Source organism: Amblyomma americanum, chromosome 1 (assembly GCF_052857255.1).
Source record: "Amblyomma americanum isolate KBUSLIRL-KWMA chromosome 1, ASM5285725v1, whole genome shotgun sequence".
Classification (NCBI taxonomy): Eukaryota; Metazoa; Arthropoda; class Arachnida; order Ixodida; family Ixodidae; genus Amblyomma; species Amblyomma americanum.
Window position 1 is genome coordinate 388,826,409 of NC_135497.1, and position 25,270 is coordinate 388,851,678.

The following is a 25,270-nucleotide window of genomic DNA, read 5'->3' on the forward strand; positions in this document are numbered from 1 at the left end:
GGTCCCGTCCGTGGTTTTCAATACCGTGCGACTTCTAGCTGTATATGCAATTGGTTCGAACTCCCATTAAAATTTCAAAACTGCATGCAGTATTTTCATTGCATATGTATTTTGATTTGCAAACAATATTTCATGCGCATTTTTTACTTAATGTCCAGCAGCTACCAAATGAAACAAGCAAACAGGAATTTCAGAAAAATGTTTTTTTATTTCTCATGTACCCGTGGGGTGATGACCCATGTGGCAAGGGTGCTACGTGAGGTGGCTGGGCGTGACGAGGAGGCTGTGGGGGGGGGGGCAGGGGAAGGGGCAGAGCTTGGGTGGAGGGTGGCTGGGCGTGAGGAGGAGGCTGTGGGGGGGGGGGGCAGAGCTTGGGATGACCCCTGAGGGGGACAGGATGGCCATGCCTGGAGGGGTTGCAGGGCAGGAGGCTGAGGGCGCGCCTGGGCAGGGTGCTGACCCAGCACAGGGGTTAACAGGTGGTGCTTGAGCGTGAGACTCAGGAGGCTCTAAAGCTTGGGCAAAGCGCCTCTTTCGGCAGCCCCCTCGGTCGCACGCACCGGGCAGCCACCTGCCAATGAAACCCTGTGCTGCCAGGATGTCGACACCCTGCCTCTCGCAGATGGCATCTGTGCAAGGTGAGTGTGCATTAAGACCAAGAAATGCAACTTTTAAAACGATACACTTCCTGCAAGCATATGGAAATCCAAGTTCATGATTTGACACAGAAAAACCACACGTTACTGACACGCAAGGTATTCCAACAAACAACACAAGTACTGTACAGTAGTGAAATGCAAAAAAAATGAGCTATCATGAACACACTGCAGTCAACGTCAAAGCGGCCATTGCAGGGAAGTTCATGACAACGGATTACAATATGACAAATGGAAATGATTGGTTTGATTGAGGGCATCTGCTGCTTCTTTATGGAGTTTTATGACTAAGACCCCCAAACTAATCACATAAACACAGCAACAGAATATTCATCAGCTGTTATAAAAAATTACAGTAAGATACAGCAAGAAAATAGCTTGGAAAAACTTGTACATGTTTAAAAGCAGGAATCTCAATATTTCTAAATTAAAAGCTACAGCAATTCAAAATCAGGTATACCTGTTGCCACCCTGCACAGCTTTGTGCCAACGAATGGCCGTTTTCCTTTTCTCCCCCGCAGGCTGAATAGTCTCTGCACAGCCACCCCCATCACTGCACCCATGACATTCGCCGCCACCTCCTTTAAATTGTTTCCGCCTAGGCGGAGAAGCTGCTTCTTCTGAAAGGAAAAATTTGCAGTTGCCCAACGGTTATTTCACATGAAAAATCACATTCTATAACCACTTAACTTGTAGAACGCAATAGCAAAGACAACGGTGTGACTTCGAAAGTAATCGAAGTATACCTGCTACAACACAGCAGCAATTATAGTGTTTTTTTTACACCTCATGTGAAACACTTCTTACATTTTGACCACCGTAACAGCATCAAGAAGTTCAATATTAAATTGTTTAGCACTCGTAAGGGAATACTCCACGGTGATTCATGTCTTATGCATCACTACAGGGAAAATATGCAACTAAAATTAGCATCTATGGTTCTTGAAACTGTCCTGGTTGGAGTGGAGTACTGCACTTCAATTAATGAAAGGCATAAAAAGCAATAGCCAGGCAAAAGGCTGATCAAAGCTGTCTCCTTAATTGGAAAACAACGAATAATGTAAAAAATTAGCTCCGAAACAGCACTCCCAGTCTATCGTCTCAAACCAGTAATTAAAATAATTTGTGTGCCACCTTAACTCAGCCAAAATTTGTGAACAAAATACATACCAAAAAATAGACTTAACATTACACTACATTAGCTTCATGAGGCTCAATACTTTGATGGAATGTGCCACAAATAGTATAGTAGAGCATAACATAGTCCTGTGATTAAATAAATCAAGACAGCCTTAAAATATCTCTTGAAAGCATTGTTAGCAGCACAGATACAGTACTCTGTAATTCAAACTTCAAGGTAACAGATTTTCGTCTGAATCATCAGAGTTGCACCCTCATATATCCAAGCAGGTAAACCTTGCCTTAGTACCCCATCAGTATCAGTGAAGAACTTGCTCATGTGGCCAAGAATGTGCTATATGTCAATGACAGCATATAATTGCTAATCAAAATGTTAATTACTCTTGTTATTTTCTCGCCCTGTTTCCTTCGCACCTTTTCCATCAGCTGAAATTGTGCTATATACCCCGATACAGCTGTGCTGTCTGTGTTAATTTCTTTCCTTTGTACCATCTTGTGTGCTTTGTTGCAGAGGTCATGAACCCTATAGTTGATGCTTTTAAACGAATATGCCATGTGAACTACAAGCACTGAACTAGTAGGAAGCTAATGACAACAGGCCTGACCTACCACTAGCTGCCGTGAAAGCGGCAATGGGGATTAATTGCATAGTGCCTGCAGTCAGCTTATAGCCAAAGATCTTGATAAGGAGCACACGACTGCGCTTGGGAGCTTAGAAAGTGCATTAAATAGGGTCTATTTTGAAGAAACGTTCAATCCGATTTTAGAAGGAACAGAAACAATGCATTCATTTCGAATGTAGAAGAAGCAAAAACAATTAAGGCACTTATTTCGAATCAAAAAGAAACAAATGTTAATTCTGTACGGGAGTTTGGATTTTTCACTGTAATACAGGAATTAGACTTAGTATAAAGTAATCTATGCAACTGTCATGTTCGGTATAAGTGGGCGCGACTGTTTCCGGAATTTTCAGTTGTAATAAAACAGACTATTAACAATGTCACAGTAACCCTACTATGTGCGGACTTTTCAAAATTCATCCATTCCCACTATATTAGCTGAAAACTTATACAAGAACAGCATGATTATGGCTTAGGCATGGCAAGCATCTACTTCTGGGGCTCAGATTTTTCAATAAATATCTCAACTATATACATTAAGCACCCAACAGACTACTGTAATAAAACATTGAATGAAAAATTAAATTACCAGGGCAGCTGCTACTCTGTCATCTCTGACAGCAGCTTCTGCCGCCTCAAAATCTTCAATACTGAAGGCTGGCAGCTGAGGGCACAGTGGCGGGAGGGAGCTCACGGGAGGAGACGGCGACTGTGTCCTCGGCTCTTGCCGAGCTTGCTCCAGCCGGCTCAGCCTCTGCAGGATTTCCCGCTGCTGCTGCCGTATTTCTAGCAGCAGCCGCAGCACCTTGAGCATTGTCGCTGAAACGAGCAAGGTCTCCAGTGAGGGCAGGCTTTCACAGCAGATGTATATATTTACACCTCAAGGACGCAATATGAGCAATATACTGCATTTACACGCTTGCAAGTCGACCTATTGTTTTCAAATTTGAAAATCCGAAATGCGGGTGTTGGCTTGCAATCGAAAATCAGAGCATGGCACCATAAATAAAGGGGAGACAAACTAGTATCAGGGATGATGCGGTAAATGAAATTTTATGTTTGCTCCACAGCTCTGCCCAGAATTTTCTGCATGGTTTATGAGAAGGATTTTTCGTTTTCCTTTCTACTTTTAGCTGTATGCTCAGCACTCTTGGGAGTGTTGATAGTTGATGAAAGGGGCACTGTTCCAATTGCAGTGGAACTGCCACTCAGAACAGCAACGCTTGCAGGGAGTGCCGGTACCTGATGAAAACCTAAAAACAGCGCCATAAAGACAGACTAGAAGATGGGCGAGCGCTGTTTTTGGTTCTTCACTGATGCACCAGCTCACTCTGTTGTTGGTTCTTCTGCAGCTGACAAAAGAGCTGATGCCACGCACACAGTTTCTCTGTGGCTGTTTGATGCATGTAATGTCTCCTGGCTACATATTTTACCAGTTTGTAATGCGGTGCTTCATCAATTGTGCTCAGGGCCAAGTAATGGCGCGTTCACACTTGGACATTCGGCAGAGAGAACGAGCGGAATCCGCTGCCGCGGCAGAGATTGCGCCGAAATACCAAGCGGTAAGCCTGAGGACCGAATTCTGCCACCGGAAAAAAATCCGCCGAATCCCGTCAGCCAATAGGAAGGAGAGTACGAAGTTCGGCAACAAACATGGCGACGCCCTTCGGTGCGGGACGCCTCGTTTGGGACTGAATTCGTCGCTGTTACTGCCTGTTTGAGCGCGTTCAATGCTCATAAAAGCGCCTGCGCTCTTTCGCTTTGTCTCATCTAACCCATAAAAAAAGTGTGAGTGATAAATGTGTTCTTTTTTTATTTTAGGTGACGATCCTTTCCTTTTTTAAAAAAAGGCTTGAGAGTAACCACCAGATGGCGCCACTAGGCTAATCTTATGTATTTAAAAGCGACAATGCTAGAAATGGCGTAACGTCTGGCAAAATAGCTGCATTTAGCGTAAGTAAGCGTGCATACAGTTATCGTACGTAGACAGCATGGATTAACCTCTTGCCATATCTGTGTACGCCTTGAGCAGACGACACACAGACGATGAGCGCAGACGAGGTGGTTGGGAAGTGTGAACGATGCAGCTTTTTCGGTGGCAGAGGATTTCGCTTCCTATCTCCGCCGAGTGTCCAAGAGTGAATGCCCCATAAGCATTCGGTGCTTCTTCACGAATATGTTCAAGATGGCTGTCATCCTTCACAGAACAACTGCGCACCTGGCCGCAAGTTTGACATATCAGGACGGGTAATGCAAATGTGGTGGATGCCTCGAGGGAACATATTTGTGGCTGTTCTACACAATGTCATGGTGAGGTTGTTTGTGAAGTGCGAGATTCTGCAGGATGATGAACTGCTGTGGAAGATTTCACTGGACGTCAGAACAATTAACACCCTGTGGGACTGCAGCATCAATGATGGTAATGTAAACCAACACTGGGCGTCTACATGCTCTGCATTAAGCTACTAAATTGCCATTGATTCCACCACAAGGCACAGCTAAACACAAAGGTATTTGTTCTGTACAACTGCTCTATCCCTTGCAGATCTATATATCACAAATGCACCATGCACTCACAATGCCTTAGTTAAAAATAGCTGCTCTGAATACTGTTCCTTCTATGTACCACCAGGTTTCTATTCAGCTTGGTTGCCATTTTGATTGCCGTCACATCATGGCAAGGATGGAAACAGCCATAAGTGTATTCTTCCATTGTGACAACAGCTGCCAGTGGTAGTGAGAAAGCACAGCAGGCTGGGCACATAAAAAATATATGCACAAAAACTAGAGAAACTGTATAGAGTACAGTGACCACTTTGCAGTCCGGAGCCACAATCTGTAATGTTTGTTTTATTTCTATTGGTCCGTCTTTAAAAGGTTGTGGCTTTCTAGTGACATAGGCCAAGGGAAACAACAATAACAGAACCAAAACCACAATCCAGAACCAAAAAAAAAATTAAAGGCAACAAACTGCTACTCGCCGGGAAAACACACTGCAACTAGTTAGTAGGAATGAGATAGAGCTGTGGAAGTGTCAAGTAGCAAATTTTATCACCGCTTAGGTTCAGTACTTCTATTAAGAATTACTGGCAGCAGGCATATTTATACAAACAGTGGTCATTTTCAAAGCACACGTTTTGAAATATCCACCAACTAGGTCTCCTTTAAGGCAAAACAGAACTTCTACCAAGGCCTGTTTAGGCTCATACTTCAAAAAAATAGATTCTCATCCTATCCTCTCACTTCATTCTCGTCTTTTCAGGCTCTTCATATACAAGTAAAGAAAGCGAAAAGCCTTACGATCGCTAGTCGCTTCCTCCACATCCTCAAGGTCACCTGCAGTGGAGGCCGAACTAGCCGGGCAGCCCGCAGTGCAATTTGCACCAGCTGGTGTGGCCGCCTCCATTGAGTGGCTAAGCAGGGCTGAAGTTGGACACGAACATGAAGCATTAGTGTTGATGCAGGAAGAACGGAAAAATTACTCAGTATAACACAGGTTATGCTACACAGATAATGCCAAAATGCTACATCAGCACTTCTGCTGAAAGGATACATATATATACACCGTAGCTGCCTCGTACAGAATTAGCATTAAGCATTTATGAGCTCCCATTCATTAAGACCATGCTTGTTCAGGGTGTCATCTCATTCTACCAGATTTAGTAATTTAAACTGCTCCTTTATTCTGGCGGACCCTCAAAAACACAAAAAGCCTTAAAGAAGCTGTATGCTGCCCCAGCTGGTATCATGCTGAAAATTTGAAAGCACAAGAACAACTTGAATGAGAGAACCGCAGAGTTGAGTTGTATGCTACAGGTGGGATTAGCCTTGCTTATTCTGCTGGCAATTGATCCACCGTAGCGTCACTTATGTTAACAACGACCTAAAACCTGTCGGATCTTCCCCACTATGCACACAGTCACTTATAATAGTACATATTTCCCTCCCGCAGTCACCATCCATGTACGCACTCACTCACAGTATAAAATAGTCCACTCCAGAAGGCACCATCTACACACACATTCAATCACTAGATTATAGTCCGGAACCGGACTATGGTCTACTATAGTCGTAGAACTACTATAGTAGAACCGGAGAGTACAAGCGCTACTCATAGCAGTTTATTCAGACATTTCTGATAGCAGCCCACCAGCGCAGCTGTAGCGAGCATCGACTTGCATAAGGTAATCGCCAAATGCAGAACAAGAAAATTATCAACTCACCAGCATACAATCAAAGGATGGTGCCACGTGTGTAGAATGTATGATGACACCAAAACACGTACTATATAGTTACCATATTTTACTTGCACGTGGACAATTTCTGAAGCACGGTCACAGACCTTGCGCTCACGCACTTATCACCCAAAAGAGATGCTTCCAGTACCTCCTTCTCAAGTTCATTTTTTTGCCTCGTCCCACGATTACAATCCTGTGCAGTTCAGGAAAGCATTCAAGACAGTTACCACAATGAAGTTTTGATCCGCTGTCTGTTCCAAAAGAGTATTCTGGAAAACTTCATTTTTGTTTTTACTTTGGCCCTTGGATTTCCTTTAAAATGTCCTTGCAGTCGACACAACACAGCTGTAAGTTAAGCCCAAAGAAATAAAAGTACCCAAGGAGTCTTTGCTTCTGTGAGACTGCTGCGAACGGGTGATGCACCAATCCGCCTGCTCTGCCGGAAGCACACACTTCACTTCTTTCCTTGTGGTGCGTCGGTGATCACGGCATGCGCCTTTCTCTAAGGCTTCACCTCCTCTCTGTGCTCAGTTCGAAAAAAAGTAATGCTAGAAGTGCCTTTCGGTCGGTTGTGTGGAAGCTTGCTGCTCTGTTATCGGGGGAGTAATACGTAGTCATACGCGCAGTGATGTTCAGAAACGCGTCCAAACCAAACACTTGCAACAATGCATGACAGCAACGCAAAGATAACAGAAAAAATTGTATATATATGGTTTTGCAGGACTGCAAAACTGGGGAGTGGGGCAGACATGGGACCTCTGAGAAAAGGGAACCGTGATTACTGATGCATCACAAGGAAAGAAGCGAAATATGCACTTTCACCCAAAGAGCCTGAATGATAACAAATGTAGGAGTAGCGATTATACTGCCATTTTTTCATGCCTCACGTAACCTGTAACCACATGTTGACGTCGCGGTCATTGTTTAGCTGCTTAAACTGAAGCCAAAACAGCACAAGAAAATGGATTGTAAATTATATAGCAGCCAGAGGAAAATACCACACGGTAATCCATGTGTAACAATGCCTTACACAATATTTTAAAGATGAAAACACTACCCAAAAGGAAGGTATCTATATTCTTAATACACCGGCCAGTTTTACTGATGCACACTTTGCCATAGTTGAGTGGTGTCCTATAGGCTACACCAGCGCAGCAAGAACGTACATGTTTTGGTGCTTCTTCTGGCAGCTAGTACGATAATATGGCTTTTCCTCTATAACTCTTCATAACTGTAACAGCTTACGTGGCACAGAAAACACCAGCCGTATGCCATACTGAGAAGCAAGTATCCTCAGCTTATGAGACTGTGCAGTTAGGGCATAACCTCATACTTTTCGAGATCAAAATATATGAGGTTTCAAGAACAAATGGTATTAGGTTGCGCCCTACAGCACAAAGCTTTCATAGCCCGAAGAAAATCGCCTCTAAGTATGGCATACAGCTGGGATTTTTGTACGCCATGTAAGCTGTCGCAGCTATGCAAGACTTGTAGAGGAAAGGCCGGATCGCCATACTGACTGCCGGAAGAATCACCAAAACGTGCATGTTCCTTGCTGCACTGGTGTCATCTATCGAATACCACACAGGTGTGGCAGTGTACATCAGCCAAATTGGCTGGTGTATTAACGACCGCCTCAGAGAGCGCCCACGCCCTTTGGAACAGGCGGTGGATTGAATCTGCCACTTCATTGTGGGGAATGCCATGGATGCTTCCCTGAAGTGCACAGGACTGCAATCGTGGGATATGGCAAAAAACAAACTGAAAGGGAGATATCGAAATTGTCTCTTAGTCATGACTTACGAGGCTTAATGTCCCAAACCACCTTAGCTGGAGCAACTCAGTAGAGAGCTCCGATAGTTTCAGCCACCTGGTGTTCTTTAACGTGCACAGACATTGCACAGTACACGGGCGAGCATCGAGCATTCCACCTCCACTGAAGTGAGACCACTGCAGTCGGGATTGAGCCGGCACCTTTCGCGTCAGCAGCCAAGCACCTTAACCACAAAGCCATTGCGGCAATTTGTGTGTCGAGTGTATGAGCGAAAGGCTCTGTGACCATGCTTCAAAAAGAGCTGCTGTTCATGGGCAAGTCGCATATGGTTACTATAGTACATGCTTTGGTGTCAGCAAGCATTGTACACACGTAGCACCATCCTTTGATTACATTCTGATGAATTACAATTTTAAAATTCTCTCCTGCCTTTGGCAGTTACATTGTGCAAGTCAATGCTGACTATGACTTCACAGGTGGGCTGTTAATGAAAAATGTTTCTTATAAACCCAGTTGTGAGCAGCGTTTGTCCCATCCAGTCCTCTTGTCCCTGTCTTCTGTGCACTTTTAAATTTTCAGTACAAAAACTATATTCTACCTTCCATCCTTTGCTTGAAAACAATGAAATGCTAAACTTCATGACTCAATTTTTACAGTACCTCACTACAATTGCTCTTCTCGGCAAACCTATCGTTGCAATGTTTTTTTAGGTGCCTTTTAAAATTGCCAGTCTCGCCAATGTAGACACTGTCACATTCGGAACACGGGACGCCGTAAACAACGCCCGGGTACATTTTTCTCAGAAAGAACGTCTGACATCAATCAGCGCATGCTTCAGTCTTCTGAGGGTACAGCGCATGCCTACACAGGTGTGACTGGTGATTTTAAAGGCACCAAAAAGAACATTGTAACAACGATAAAAACCAAGAAGTGATCTCTAAAGCTACCACCTAACACTGTATCAACTGGCCATGACATCGTCTAAGGATAGGGCACACGTGTTGACAACTGAAAGAATCTGATCCGTTGCCTTCACCTCAAATTGTTCTTCAGCCCTTGAAAATAACTTCTCCCTCTTGAAAGGTTTTCAAGGACTCGCATGGACTCTGTGGTAAAGGGGTTTTTGCTATGCAGGAAAGCAGACTTAATGCAGTTTTGCAACAGGGTCTTAATTGAGCTCAAATTCATGAGTCACCCATATGCATTTTTTGCGATCAATAAAAAGCAGGCACGGCTAGAGGGTGGGTGTCCCTTCTTTCTCCTATGTGATATTACCATAAATTCACTAAGCCATAACTGAAACAATGCAAATCTAAATACTAAACACAGATAAAGGCTTACAGGGTGGTGATATCAGCCGGGGTGCCGATGGCAGCTGGGGTGGTGGCGACGGGAGCCGGGGTGGTGGCGATGGCAGACGGGGTGGTGGCGATGGCAGCCGGACTTCAGGCCCATCCGGACCTTCATTGCCTAAAACAGAAAAATGCGTGCATATTTTGAATATGCGTTAATTTTACTAATGTTTAAAAATTTAGGATTTTCCACTTACCAGAAATTGCAGAGCTTTCCACTGCAGAGCTCATCTCATATTTCTTAGCCTTTTTCTCTGCATTCTTGTATGATCCTGCAAAAGGTTAGAGATCAAACACCCAACTCAAGTGCAGTCCACACTAAAATTGCTGCTTCACATGAAAATAAGGCAAACATTTAATGCAACAATTCCTGGATATTACTTTTAATGCAATAATTCCTGGCTATTGCAAACACAAACACTTTACAGTAGGCATCTTGAAACAGCCTGTGGGCTATGAAAGGAAATGTAGGGAAGGGATGTAGATTATCATGTGACCTTGGTGGCCAAGCACACAGCCTCTGTGGTAGCATCAGTGGCCTTTGCTGCATATGTGGTTTATTTCCTGCTAGGCTGGAAGGTGGTAAACGATAATGCAACTATATTGAATTATGAAACCAGCCAGGCACCAAAATTCTAGAATACAGACCTTATAAGTTTTTCCTGTGATTAGCTTCTAGCTTGCGCTGAAAGAACTTTTAACAACGGACTACTTTGTCGTGGAGGCATTCTGTGCAGTGGCCCTGAATGTGGGCAGTTTCACTGCGGTACCGTCGATGCCAAGAGGCACTGCTTATACAGGGTGGCCAGTTTTTCTAGCACAATAGCCCCACCATCCTTCAACAAATCTGTAGTTACCGCGTCCTACGCAGCTGCTTTCCCCTTTTTCATAGCTTCTAAAGCTTTCTTAACCTCGGTCTTCGTTACTGGCAGAACGTTTGATTGCTCTTCTCTACTGCCAATCTCATTGTCCTCACTACTCTGAATAATGTATAGGTCAGTATAGAACTCCTCTGCTACTTTGACAAACTTGTCCATATTAGTAATGACATTGCCCCCTTAATTGTCCCTAAGCGCCTATATATCTGATCTTTGCCTACGCTTAATCTTCTTGTCACTGCTTCCAGGCTGCCACAGTACTTTAAGAATGCTCGATTTTCTCCATATTATACTTCCTTGTGTCGTATACTTTACGCCTGTTGATCAGCTTTGATAGCTCTGCCAGTTCTATCTTGTTTGTTGGGTTGGAGGCTTTCACACTTTCTCATGTCTTAATCAAATCTTTCATCTGCTTGGATAGTTTACTGGTAAAGAACTTCTTCCCTGCACTCCTCCCCCTGAACTACTTCTTCACTGCACTCGGTAATATCTCTGAAATTATTGTTCACTGCGTCTACACTGAGGTTGTCTTCCTCGGTTAAAGCTGAATATGTGTTCTGTAGCGAAATCCTGAATTATTCTACCTCCGCTCTTACCGCTAATTTGTTGATGGACTTCTTTACTAGTCTTTTCCGTTCCCTCTTCAAGTCCAGACTAATTTGAGACCTTACCAATCTGTGGTCACTGCATCACACCTTTCTGATTACTTCCACATGCTGCACAATGCCAGGGTTAGAACACAGTTTGAAGTCAATTTTATTTTTAGTCTCCTCGTTAGAGCTTTTCGATGTCCACTTTCGGTTCTTCCGTTTTCTGAAGAAAGTATTCATGATTCTCAAGCTATTGCGTTCAGCGAACTCAATACCTACCTTCTGCTATTCCTAGTGGCAATGCCATATTCATCTACTGCCTGGTCTCCAGTATGCTTTTTGCCAACATTGACACTGAAGCCTCCCATTAGTACAGAATACTGCATTTTTACTTTCCCCATTGCCAATTCTACATTTCACAGAAGCTTTCCACTGCCTGGTCATTATGACTATATGCAGGCGATTAGGCCTGTGGGAAGACAGCTAGCCGTTCTCATGTGGGCTCTGCAAGAAACAGGCAAGCGTTGGCAAGGCTGACATATTCAGTTGATCTACTTAAATTAGGGCATGAGGCAGGCACTTGTGTGTGTTGAAAGCTCCCGCAACGCACACTGGTGACACACTAAGCTATCTGTGTGTAAAAGACAAAATCTGTGTTAATTTTTTGTAAGGCTTTTAATGACTGATCACCAACCACGTGCAGTAATTTTGGTTTCAAAGCTGCCCCTGTCTTGTGCGCCCAATGCTTTTGCTTACTTAAAACTAACAGGTACATGCGCATGCATCGACTGACACCACAGCTTGTTGGTGCGCACTTTCAAATGATGCGGTAGACATCAGTGTATACACAGATCACTGCGTATTATTCGCCTAAAACCGCTAAATAATTTATACAGTTGACTCCCGATATTTTTAAGCCGCTTAATTGGAATTTCCAGTTAATTAGAAGTGAAGCATATTTTGGACCCGTCAGTTTAGCATATAACCCTACAGAAGAAATCACTCGATAATTGAACATTATTATACAGACTGGGTTCCTGATAACTGCACTGTCATGGTGCAGCAAATGTTGCAATGCAGAGAGACATCCTCCTGTTTGTATGATTTCTCTGTGCTGCTTGCTGGCAGCAGAAAAATTTCATAATGATATCAGCAGCTCTTCTATCTCATTACTTTCAAGCAATTCGTGGAACAGCGTTACAAATATATATTGTCACAGCAAAAGTGATGCAAGAAAGTACCTGTGGAGCCTTCAAGTGACAAAGCAAACCATCCGATTCTGTACACCTATCTTTCTTCGACTAGTTCACAGTGCCACTGCAATGTGGGGTCAAATTTCATGCACATTAGCAAAACATTTTAGTAGATAAGCTTGTTAGCATGAAATCCATTTGCAACAAAGGTCGATGACTGCCATAAAAATGGAAAGGCTAAAACAGACATTTTGGGGTTTCCTTCGTTACAGCAAGGTTCAACGGAATATTTTTAAACATCAGCAATTATTCGCCAATTATAAGGCTCTGATTTCCAAATTCAAGAGTGCACACTGCCGCTCTTGAAGGCCTTCGAAATCACCACCAAGTTTCGTGCTGCTTCACTGTCTCAATACATTATACATGGCCCGCATGTCGCATTCAGTGCCCGTCGGTTGCCAGGCGGCCATGCTGTGCTGAACCACTGCCAGACTGCCTCTAGCTTACCGCTGCCTCTGTTTGCTCACACAGAGTTGATTCCCGTCTATCCGCAGCTTCACCATGGTTTTGTGCATTATCCTCAGTGGCTCCAATCATAGCGACAGGTACAGGCACAAGAAGAAGCAGACTAACATGAACTTAGCACAAGAACTCCAAGATCCCAGAGCACAAAGAGCTGCAGGTTGTGGCTGGCTCGGACTAAGCAAGACAATTTGGACCCCAAGAGCCTCAATTTACAAGAGTACAGAGTGCACTTTGTGACAGATAAGAGGTTTGGGTCGTGAACTTAATGTCTGCAAAGCTATGGTGAGCAAGGACTACACCCTGAAGAAGTGAATGTTTTTGTTTCGAGTGAGGCCATCTGACTTGTTTGACAACCCAAACACAGACTGGGCCCTGCGTCACTGCATATACCTTGGCTACAGCACTAGGCAAAGTGGTTCATCACCACGGCCACAGCCAGCAACAACGGCAGAAAGGACAGCATGCTGAGGCCGAGCTTTAGGTATCGTAGACTCGTTGCAGACAGGATCCTCGACCAGCAGGTCGTGAAATATTTTTGTACCTCCAATGATTTGAGGTTTCCATTCTTTCTAATGTCACAAAGCTGGAAGAGTAAACTAGATAGTTCACGATCCCTGTGGGTCACTTCAGACCACATCATCATCTATCATTGCATCGTAACCCGGCCACACTATGTATGCATGCATATTGTCGCACATTTCCACCTTTTTTGTGCAGCGCACATGCACCGATCCAGCAAGTTCAAAGTAATAGCCTGCATTGAATAGCCGATTCCCCTGTGGAGGCAGCATCACGCCTGAAAGGATAAGGAAATAATCCAAAGCATCTAAAGAGCAGTCAGGACACGCAAGGCGGACGGTCTGGGATCGAGTGGTTTGGCGGCATGGCCGCCAGCGCTTGATAGGAGCAGAAGTCACGTCACGAGCAAGCCATGTATTGACTCAATTGCTGCTGCAGCTAACTGTGCAGCAACTAGTGTTCATCTCCTGAGTCGTAGACAATTGGTTTGAACGTCATTGAAATGCCCATGTGATAGAGATATCTTTTCAATCACGAGCGATAAACTTGGACAAGAACAAAGCACAGTCAGTCCTAAATGTTTTCAAACCTGTAGAGTCCAGTGACCTGGAAAACTGGATATCACCATAAAACAAGGCATTGCAGTGTTTGAGATCACATGCGAATTTGGACTGGCAATCGCTTTTGATGCAGATGAAGCAATGACATCAGCTCACAAATGCATGTGTGCATCATTCATTAGCCTCCGAGTTTTGAAAAGATTAGTCACTTGACAGGCTAGCAAAAGGCGCCCGTATGCTGTGAAGTGTTGGCGCACGTTAAAGCCGGTTAAAAAATCCGGGACCCTCCAATACAGCGCCCGTCACAGCCCATGCGTCGCTTCGGGATGCTAGACACCACAATTCACAATTGCACACATAGCGTTATCCCGGCAATAAAACCACTTACTGCATGTTGTGACGACAGCGACTGGGCAGCGGAACCACTCGCACCCTGGGGCGGATGGGTCCGCCTCCTCTCGAGCGAGGCGGATTACCTCCGCGGCTCGCCTTTTCGGCCAGTGGCAATGCTGCCAATCGTGGGAGAGCCACCCGACAGGGACGACAGCCAAGCTGTCGTCCTCCATCGGGAACTTCACGACCGCAAACGGCTTTGGTGGCATGCTGCAAGGAGTAAAGCGATGCAAACAAAGATTAGTGCGTAAACTGATTTTTCACAAGCTCGCTCGCCCTATTCTCATGTTCCTCTCGCACGAAAGTCTCGCGACACATCTCAGAAGCAATACAACGCAGCGTTAAGAAAATAAGTGCATGAAAAAGGCATACAATTGAAGGTGCACATGTCGTCGGTCCGAACCCATGTGGCAAGCTAGCCTCCCACATGACTATAAAATAGTACAATTACAGAACAGGGCAACAAATGACGCCTCTCCCCTTATTGCTACTCATGACAGTAGGCTCATGAGGAAACAAAAGAAGCTACTAACAAAAAAGCGTAAATACTTACGCAAGTGCCGGGCTTGAAGATCACGGGAAAACACGATGTATACGCAGCGACGACCGAACAAAGAAAGAGATGGCATCCGTCGGAGCGGTCGGACGGGCAGCAAGGGTTGCCAGATAGCTCCAAGCACAGGTAGCCAAGCTGGCCTCCGTAGTAGCCCAAATAAAGCCAAAAAACTTTGTTTTTGCATGGAAAACTCCTTAGCCATATTAAACTATTTTTCGCAAGTATATCTACATAATACTATTAGAAGTAGCGCAAGGCTTGCCTGCAAGCGAATTCATGATTAAGCAAATGTGGTGTTTATCATAAACGTCGTGTTTTATTTTTTTCTCAAAGCATAGCAGTATCGGGAAAATAACAACACGCAAAAAACATCGCACAACAAACTCACTCAGTAATGATATGCATTCAGCAATGCAGTATAGGTACAGCTCACGACATTTTCACTAAACACAATAAAATAAATACACTACAATAAATTCCAAGACAAACTCTAGTACAGAGGTTGCGGCTAGACAAGATATAGCACAATAGACGGAAGTAGTCTAGAGAGGGATCTCAGGCATCGTGACCTGATTCGAAGGGGAAAAGTTTGGCCCATACATGATCAGTGACCTTCAAATTCATCGGTATCATGCCTGACCATGGAGACGAACTTTCGTCGAGCCCTAGCATATATGTGTTCCCATTGATGTCTGAGCTGGCATTATCTTTGTTGTCCCTACCGTCATCAAACGCAGCCGCCGAACAAATGTTCAGCCAGGTCTCGTTCACTATAAAACCTACCTGTGAAATAGAATGTAGATCTATAACTAGGCTTTGCAAGCGCTCCTCCATGTACGTGAAGTTTGGTATGGCCGGGAATAGAGGCTGCTAGGATTTTAAACCGGCCAAGAATTTTTGTCCCGTCTCAGCCCTAAGACTTAGCTGAGCATTTGTTTGACGGCTGCGTTTGATGACGGCAGTGACAACAAAGAGAGTGCCAGCTCAGACATCAATGGGAAAGTCCGTCTGGAGGCATGATATACTGATGAATTTGAAAGTCACTGACCATGTCCAGGTTACGATAGACGTTTCTGAACCCATACGTACGGCTCATCACCTCGACATGCACGGTCATGTGACCTTCAACTTCATCAGCTGGAACGTCTATCGGCTTTCCAACATTTTTTGCATTTATCACGCAGAACCGGGTATTGTCTGACAGATCGTCAACTTTCGTTTGAGCACGCGATTGTCAGATTGGATTGCATAAATTGACTTTGTTGCTACGAAATCACTGAATGGACAATAGACGCCGGTCACTCAGAAGCTTTAGGTTCGCAGTAATGCCTCTTCAGCTCACATTTAATGCAGGAAAAAAAAGAAGAAACGCTGCGGCACCTATCCAGCAGAAAACGTTTGTCAGAGATGCTGATCAGGGGAAGATATTTCGGGGCTGTCTAGAAAAAACCCTACCGCATGCCCTGAAATGTAACATATGTGCTGCTCCCATTCGGTGTTGTCGTTCTGCGTAGCTGCACGCAACTCAGCGTTTTCGCAAAAGAATTGGCGTAGTTACCGTACGGTAGAGCTAAAGCTCGCCGGACAGGGGCCGGGGTCTTCCACCGAAGCCCTTGTTCATTCGCTCAAATTAATTTCACCGATTACAAATCCAACAAAAGGCAAATTTTGATCATCGGTGTATATTTCCATATGTATTCTTTCTGCGTAGCAGCGTTCTCTACTTTTCAATGCACCGATTAAAGCGGCCTTCCAGTATAGCCAATTTATTCACAATTAATCGCAAGGCAGGTGCTATGCTGAGCCAACTTGACGCACACAAGCCGTTAGGTGTATGCGGGAAGATAAGATGTCTAGCACGGCCGCCATCACCTCGGACTATATTACGAATAATCAGCGGCGTCACATGAGGCCGGCGTACGTTTCTCCGTACTCATGCTGCCGTTTTGGAGTACCTGTGCTTCATTTGAAAGCCTGACGTAAAGGATTCTAGTACATTATATGAAAAGCAGTCAATGTGGGTGTAGCCCACGCACTTTAGAACCACGCTAGAACCACGCATTTTGTGCCTTGAGTTTTGTGTAAAGGCTGTTGGGCTGATGCCCCGTCTGTCCCGAGGCCCACACAATATTTCACGACAAGTTTTCTACCAGCTATCAGCGCTTAAATAGAGAAAATAGCCTCGATCCGCATCGATCACTGGCACAAAGCCGAGAAAGGCTGTAAACAAATCACAAAAAATATAAATTACAGACAGTGACTACATTTGCTCCGGCAGCTACAGTAGAGTGTAGCTCTCACAGGAGTGGATGGATGAGCGAGTCAAGGAGGCTATATGACCTGAACAGTTATTAGCGAGTGGTGGTAAATATGGAGGTGCGGCACGACCGTATTTTAGACGCATTCTACTAAGACGTGCCGCTGCGGCCACTTATTTTCTCCGTGAATTAAAAATAAAAACAACTCAACTATTTTTTTTTTACTAAAGATAGTGACCTAATATAATACCGAATAATTCGCAACCGGAGGTCTTTTTTATGCACAGTGTTAACGCCTTTTTGTGATGTTTGTGCTTTTGTGCGCTGCGAGTATCTTCATTGTTAGGCCTCTTTTCGTTTTTAACTGTAGCTCTGAGCGGTTAGGTTTGTTGATTGTTCGTCACTCTGATCTTTAGCGCTCCGTCATGAGCATGGAGACGGAGGTCATGAGCAAGTGGCGGAGGTACCGTATCATCGAAAAAGAGGACAGGGAACTTTTAGGAAAGCTCGGTATCCGACGGCCACCGTCTACGCATCTGAAATCCTCCGGAAGCAAGAGAACGGGCGGCGAAGTGGCCTTGGACGTCGTCAGCGCCCCTCCACTCCCGCTACCGTCCGGAGCAAGCAAACGGCCGAATAGCGAAGCCTGCGCAAGCGGCGCTTGCGCTAGTGGCAGCGGACGAGCTATTTCGTCGCTACCTGCAGACCCGTCGATGCCATCTGTTCAGAGCGAGCTCAACGAGCAGGCTTATGTGTCCGAGAGTTGCGCTGAAAGCCTTTCTAGCGAGCATACCGCTACCTCGTGCGACTCAAGCGATGAGACCTCGTCCACGAACAGCCTTACTGCTGAGAACGTGGAAATGGGCCAGCCTCGTGAGGAGTCTCCTGAGCTTTGTTATCGCCATCTCTCGACAGCGCAGGAGTTAGCTAGCATAGCTAGCAAGCACAATTTGACGCACGCCTGCATCAACGATTTGCTGGACTTCTACCGTCGGCGTGGGATTGTAGAGCTCCCGAAAGATGCAAGGACCATCATGCAGACGGAGCGGAAAGCTAATTTAGAACACGGCGACTCGTTTGTGCATTTTGGCCTTGCTGAGGGAATTCAGCATGCTGTTGGCCAAGGACCAGCGCCTGAGAATGTCGAGCTGCACGCAAATATTGATGGGCTGCCTCTGCATAGGAGTAGCCAGACTGCACTCTGGCCAATTCTGTGCACAGTAATTAACATCAAGAAATCTGAACCATTTATGGTCAGTGCGTACTGTGGTGCAGGGAAACCTCCGTGCCTCCAGGAATACCTCAGGCCTTTCATTGATGAAGTGCGCAACCTTAGTTGCAACGGACTGATGGTGAAAGGGGTGCACGTCAATGTGTGCTTAAAAGCCGTGATCTGTGACGCTCCAGCAAGGAGTTTCGTGAAGGCAATCAGTGGCCACACAGGCTATCATGCCTGTGAACGTTGCAGCCAAAAAGGGCACTATCTGGAAAACAGGATGACTTTCCCTGACCTGCATGCACCACAGCGAACAGACTCCTCTTTTCGTTCGCAAGAGGATCGGCGCCATCACACTGGTGTTTCACCATTTACATCTCTGAACGTAGATATGGTGAAATGCTTTCCTACAGAGTATATGCATTTAGTCTGTTTGGGGGTTATGCGGCGGCTCCTTAGGAATTGGATATGCAAGGGGCACGCTGCCAGGCTGAGCCGGGCTGACAGGAGTGCACTCAACGACAAGCTGCGAGAAGCAGCAACTGCATTTCCAAAGTACTTTCAGAGGAAACCGAGGGGCACCGAAGAACTTGACAGATGGAAGGCCACAGAGTTCAGGACTTTTTTACTATACCTGGGGCCTGTTCTCCTGAAATCCATCCTGTCTGATGAGCTTTATAAGCATTTTTTATATTTGCATGTATCTGTTAGGGTACTTGCCTCTCCTCAGCATCACAGAGACCTCAACCAGTTTGCTCACGACCTGCTGCGGTACTTTGTGCAAGAATTTGGCAGACTGTACGGACAAAAACAACTCGTGTACAATGTGCACACCCTTGCACACTTGGCAGAGCAATGCCTGGAGCATGGCACTCTCGATGAGTTCAGTGCATTTCCATTTGAAAGTTACCTAGGAAAGGTAAAGAAGAGACTGCGGACGACAAATAAGCCTCTGGCGCAACTCAGCCGACGAATGTCGGAGGTGAGGGCGTGCACACCGCTCTCTACAGGACAAGTGGGTGGTGACGTGAAAGTCGGTGACTGCTTTCTGGTGGATAACTGCGCTGTAGTCATTGTTGATCTCCTGGGGGGCAATGCCAAAGCTGGCATCTTGCCAAATGGCAGAGAGTTTTTTAGAGTCCCAATTGACTCTTCAAGGATGGACGTGCGTTGCTACAGTGCTCTTGGTCAAGAAACCAAAATCTGGCCCGTTTCGTTCATCAAGAATAAAGTTCGATGTATAAAGCTTCAGTACAAGAGGGGGCATGTCGTTTTCCCTTTGCTTCACCTTCAGTGAGGCTTTACATTTCTGTGGTGCCTGAAGGATTATGTGCCTCTATTAAGATAGCTGCAGATTGCAGCATCTTGCTTGAAGTGTTAATTGGTGCTGAAGACAGCAACTTCTACATTACCATCCTTTGCATGGTTTGGATTTGGTTGTATGGGGCTTAACATCCCATAGCGACTCAGGCTATGACAGACGCCATAGTTGAGGGGTCCAGAAATTTCGACCGCCATGCAGTTCTTTAACATGCACTGACATCGCACTGTACAAAGGCCTCTATAGTATTCAATGCTCATCAAAATGTGACTGCTGCAGCCCGGATGGAATCTGAAACTTTCAAGTCGGCAGCCAAGCACCATAACCACTGAGCCACCGTTGCATACTAGATCTGCATTGAAGCACTTGGAATTTCATCTTTTGGGGAACTTCAACTTTGAAGCTATAATGGCCCTCTTCAGGGCCACCCAAATTTACTGGCAGGGTCGTTGCTGCGCCTCCAGAAACTCCAGAACCCTCTTGTTCCCCTGAAAGTATACTCTCAACTCGTTAGTATATAACAACAGACTGCAGAGTAGTGGGCAAAGAAAGATATTGAGAATGCAAGGCTGAATTAACACGCATTTATGTTAAATGTTAGGTAAGACTAGTGCATGCAGCTTAACTGCTTGTAAGTGATGCATTATTGACATGATTACAAAAAAGATAATATGGAAATTTAACTTGACAAACCTAGAGTTCAAACATCATAGGAGAGAAGGGATGCTCACTCACCTCTGGAAGTCACTTCATGGCACGGAAAGTTGTGCATCGAATAATAAGTTTGAAATGACCTGCTTCTAAGCAGTGCACCGCTTCTTAGTGTCCACCAGAAAAAACGGATTTCTGTCACTATGTAGTGCAGTGGCATCTGCTGTGATGGGCGCCCTTAATTGTTTGTGTCCCCTGCAGCTCTTTTCTCATGCCACCTAATTTCGGGCTGCTAAGATGAGCCTATAAAACTGCACACTTAACTTTCGTAAATGCAGTTTCACCCATGTTGTAAATATGCTGAGGATGAAGTGCATCAACACTTGGTACGAGCCACACCAGAAAGTAGATCTGTTTCTAGGAAGGAGCTCCCTTCAAACACTTGTTTCAATGCAGTCTTTGAATTACGTCACTTAATTAGCACGAGACACATCATATTTTCAGCACTTTAATTTAACATGACTATATATTGCTTTAAAAAGAAATTGAATAATCTAGCTGTGTAACCATATATATGTCTGCTCATGACATGAGGCTTGGGCTATTTATACTGAATAAAAGTACCATAGAGCATCAAGTTTGTAGCAAGAAATTCGAAGCTGCTGCTACTTTAAGGGATGCCAAGGACAAATCTGATGGATTACTGCTGTCTGAAAACAAAAAAGCTACTTACACATCATAACGCTTTAAAAGGGAAGTTGCAAAAATTTAGATACATTTGCTGTCATCATTAGAGATTTTTGCAAGAAAAGTGTAGTTAAAAAAGACGGGTTCTTTCACTGGATCTGTGGTGATGCGCCATTCAATTATAAATGGTAGTTAGCAGTTTTTTTTGCTATTGTTATGAATTGAGAGAGGACCAAAATTTAAAATTATGATTTTATCTGCAAGAACTAACAACACAGAAAGCAAGAGCCTTGGAATCGATTATAAGAAAGCAATAGGTTGAAGTCATATCCTCCATGCCCCTTTAAAGCTGGTGCTTCTGCCGTACGTGTTGTTTTCATTTCGCCAAGAGGAGGCACACAGAGGTGCCATATTCTTCTTTGTCCTTAATGACTGAACTGGATCCACCGTTTGTGGGCATAAAAAGGGCCAAGTGTGTTTCCAGTCCAGCCCTTTACATGCATTTTATGCAGTGGTAAACTGGCTGCATGGTGGCTGGTCGACAATTAATGGTTTGTTGTCAAACTCCTCGCAATAGTCTTATAAGCCTGAGAATAATTTCCATTTACACTTATAGCTTGATTAGAGTTGCAGTCTAGGCAAGTTGGTAGACAATCACACTTCTTCGAAACATGAAAAAAAAACTTGCACATAAAGCCTACTCACAGTTAACTGGTTATTGCAACAAGAAACTTGGTGAAGAAGGAACCGAGTATGTGAAACACTTGGCTTTGCAGCCAAGCATTACAAAAAAAGATAAATACATAAGAATAGAAGAAAAGTTACTTTGATCTCACTCGCTTAATGCATGAGCAGTCAAGGAATTTCTGAATCTGAGAGTGCAGTGGGAATTAAGGGGCTTTTATGCTTGTGCTGCCTCCTTTCGAGACATGAAATGCCTTAGCTCTTTCATGAACTTTGTTTGTGCTTAAAGATGAGTTATTGTTCCTGAGAGCACTCGCATAGCAATTTTTCATTCATCAAATTTTTTCTGGGCTCATTAATCCTAGGGTTGAAAGATCAGGCTTTTAGGTTTCTTCTTTGATAGCATTTTTGCTGCAGTAAAAACTGAGAGTGCACTTCCTTCTGCATACAGGTATGCCTATATCGTCATTTTTTTCACACTGCAAAAAGTTAGAGAGCTCATTGTGTATTTTCTACCATTTATCTTGAGAACGCAGGAAATGGCTATGTGTTGTTGGAGTTAATGTGGTAGTGTAACTTGCTTTTACACCACAATTTCTTGGTCGTGAGATGATCGACGGTCCTATGGACACCCGTTCAGGTTATTGAGATTACTTGAACTATTGCAACAGGAAACGATAGGTTATGCTACTAGCTCATGTCATTAATAATACATATTGTTTTGCTTTCTCCTTGATCTTTTTATCCCCTCACCCCTTTCCCCGGCCCCTGGTTAGCCTATCTTCCTTTCCTCCTCCTCATCCTCCTCGATTTGCTTTGCATATTTGTTGTAGTTCTTTTCCAGAAAATTGAAAACTTCAGGGGTACGTTTCTTTATTCAAACATGTGCAGCCTTCATACCTGCCTAACACGTACCATCCCGATCTAATTTAGGCGCCGGTCATTGAAAAAAACAAAAACAGTACCAGCATCCTACTACAACAACAATCCATTTATTATTTGATTATGTTCCAATGATTGCAACATTCCATGAACGAGAATTTAGTAAAGAGAGGAGGGGCACAAAAGACAAGCCAAAATACGACTGAAGAAAAGTTTGTGGACATGCAATTCTAGCCTGCCAAGAGCAAGTGCAAATAGTAGCTGGCCTTTGCCATGATGTATATCTATAGGGTCACCTCGCTCTGTAAAGTTTAGCACGTTCTGAAGTAGGCTTGGGTTGACTATTTAATTAAGGATGTTTGAATGAAGGATCTTTTATGTGTATTGAAAGTGAAAAATAAAGAGAATATCCTGGTGAAGGCATTCTCGTATTATAATTTTGCATCTAGAAATAGTGTGACTTCACTCTTGCATTTAAAGTTGAGGAATTAGTACAACAGTGAATATTTGGCACAGCACTAAAGTTAAATACAGCTTTGAAGTGTGGTGCATGGCCTAAGTGAAGAATTGTACAGCTCAAGAGAAATTTATTGTTATTGCCATACATATTATGCCCAGTGGAAGAAAAAGGGTCGTACCATATCAGTTGCGTGCAACTATAGCCTGGTCTTATGCTAGTCCAAATTGCTACTCTCTATATTTGCAGTTTTCAAAAGCTCGTTTCCGTAGCTGTCTGTCACTTTCAGCCACTTCAGGAAATTAATATCTGTTCTGTGTATAAGATAGTGTATATCCTTATTTAAGTATTGTGCTGTCGTATTTGGACTATGCGGGTATTACAAGCATATTTGTTCCTGACCATTGCAGAAGCAGTAAATTGTACAGAAATGGAGAAAGGTAATTAAAGTACTTTAAATCTGATATCGTAGATGTTAGTACTTTGGAGTATGTAACTCCTCCAACCCTATAGCACAAAGGCTGAGGTCTGTGAAGCATAAAGCCATGTGATGAGATATCCAAACTGTATAAGTAATTAGATTGCAGGATAATTTTATTTATGACAGCAGTGTTCTGTGAATGTCAGTGACAATGCAGTCAACATCATGCTGTATTGCGTGAACTGGTACTATACCTAACTGACTATACTAATGTGTGAAGTAACAATTTTGTATTGCACAGGCCAATAAAAGATATGAAAAATACGAAATGCTCTCAACTCTATACTCCTCAATTTTCTGCCATACTGCTGATGTTGTATATATTTCATTGCAATAGCAACAGTTCGTTTGGTGTGAACAGTCACATGCAAGCCTTTGCATGTATGTCGACACTGGCGCAATAGTAGGCAGAGTGGCTAAATTTTGCTCTTGGGCATACACATTTGATATAGTCGTGCACCTCCATGGCTTTATGCTGTGTAACCCACAACATAAGGTATTGCATTTGCTTTGCTGAACAAATGTCAGTGAAAGGCTCAGCAATAACCACTGATGTGTTTACTTAAGATAATGAAATATAATAGCATTGCTTTACTTTGCTATACTTTTTGAGTAACTATATATACAACAGAATTGTGAATGATAACAGCTATTTATAATCCGCTAGCAAATTTGGAATGTTTCAACGAGAGAAAGGTGAAAGATGAATATGCATATGTATATATATATATATATATATATATATATATATATATATATATATTGTTGCGCACAGCGATGAACGGGACGACATCGGTTTTAAGAAGCCGTCTCGTCCTTTTCCTTTCCAATTTCATGGTGTCTCATCACAGGTCGATCGTGTAAATTTCCCGTGTGCGCTGGTACAGTGCGAGCTGCTTCGATGCGGGAACTATAGTGTTTTTTAAGAGAGATCTATTTTAAGGAGAAAGCCTTTAATGGGTCATCATTGTCCGTCCTTCCGCGAAATCTGTCCCACTATAGCAGTCAATAAATAAATGACAACTCGCTAAAAAAAAAAAAACTTTTTGTGCACGGCGGGATTTGATCCACCATCCTTGAGTTCAGCAGCCGAGCATACTACCCACTACACTACTTCCTTTTTTTTCTTTATTGCCGGCACTACACTACTTCCTTCCAACACGGAATCGGTCCTACTTTTCAAATATATATTTTCTTGATTTTTCTGTGCCTACACTAATATATGACGCCGGAGAGTGCGGAAAGGCGCCGAATCAGACGGATATGCCTCCCAAACACCCTCCAATGTCTCCAGAATAATATTCAAAATAATTGTGTACTTAACATCTTAACCACACATCAGTGACACAAGCAGTAACACCGCGCTCAAGGCATTCGACTACCGCACTTAGGTCAACAAAGTGTGCGCCCTCCTGAATTTTTTGCATATCTTGCTAACGCCGGCTGTGTACACTGCAGTCGTGATTTTTTCCCCCAAATTCTCGAAATTCATATGGAAAACGCGACGGCTGAGGCCATATATAGCTTGCGGCGATGCTAATCAGAATAAGCTGAAAATTGCTTATAAACCCTTTGCTTGGAATCGATCGAGTGAACTAGACCATCTGCACCACACATATCATTCTCTTAAGAGACATTC

General features: G+C 43.9%; 2 protein-coding genes across 2 annotated transcripts; one reads left to right on the forward strand and one right to left on the reverse strand.

The window, feature by feature from the left end:
• Nucleotides 1-252: 252 nt before the first annotated feature.
• LOC144123114 (uncharacterized) lies at nt 253-15,346 on the reverse strand. The gene is made up of 8 exons (XM_077656019.1): nt 14,992-15,346; nt 14,434-14,648; nt 9,978-10,052; nt 9,770-9,898; nt 5,717-5,839; nt 3,006-3,235; nt 1,117-1,276; nt 253-629 (listed from the first exon to the last, which is right to left on the reverse strand). The coding sequence occupies exons 2-8, from the start codon at nt 14,645-14,647 to the stop codon at nt 253-255; spliced, it is 1,308 nt and encodes a 435-aa protein (XP_077512145.1). The 5' UTR covers nt 14,648; nt 14,992-15,346.
• Nucleotides 15,347-17,854: 2,508 nt separating this feature from the next.
• Nucleotides 17,855-20,064, forward strand: LOC144101829 (uncharacterized). The gene has a single exon (XM_077635051.1). It carries the CDS (start codon nt 17,966-17,968, stop codon nt 19,763-19,765), a length of 1,800 nt encoding a protein of 599 aa, XP_077491177.1. The 5' UTR covers nt 17,855-17,965; the 3' UTR covers nt 19,766-20,064.
• The last annotated feature ends 5,206 nt before the right edge of the window (nt 20,065-25,270 follow it).

Bases quoted from the DNA above. Each gene is read 5' to 3' on its own strand.
- LOC144101829 (XM_077635051.1), top strand. From the start codon at position 17,966: ATGCCATCTGTTCAGAGCGAGCTCAACGAGCAGGCTTATGTGTCCGAG.
- LOC144123114 (XM_077656019.1), bottom strand. From the start codon at position 14,647: ATGCCACCAAAGCCGTTTGCGGTCGTGAAGTTCCCGATGGAGGACGAC. The intron at 3,236-5,716 runs GTAAGGCTTTTC...TGCTCGTTTCAG, and splicing joins GGAGGAAGCGACTAGCGATC to CGACAATGCTCAAGGTGCTG. The intron at 630-1,116 runs GTATACCTGATT...CACCTTGCACAG, and splicing joins GCTGTGCAGGGTGGCAACAG to ATGCCATCTGCGAGAGGCAG.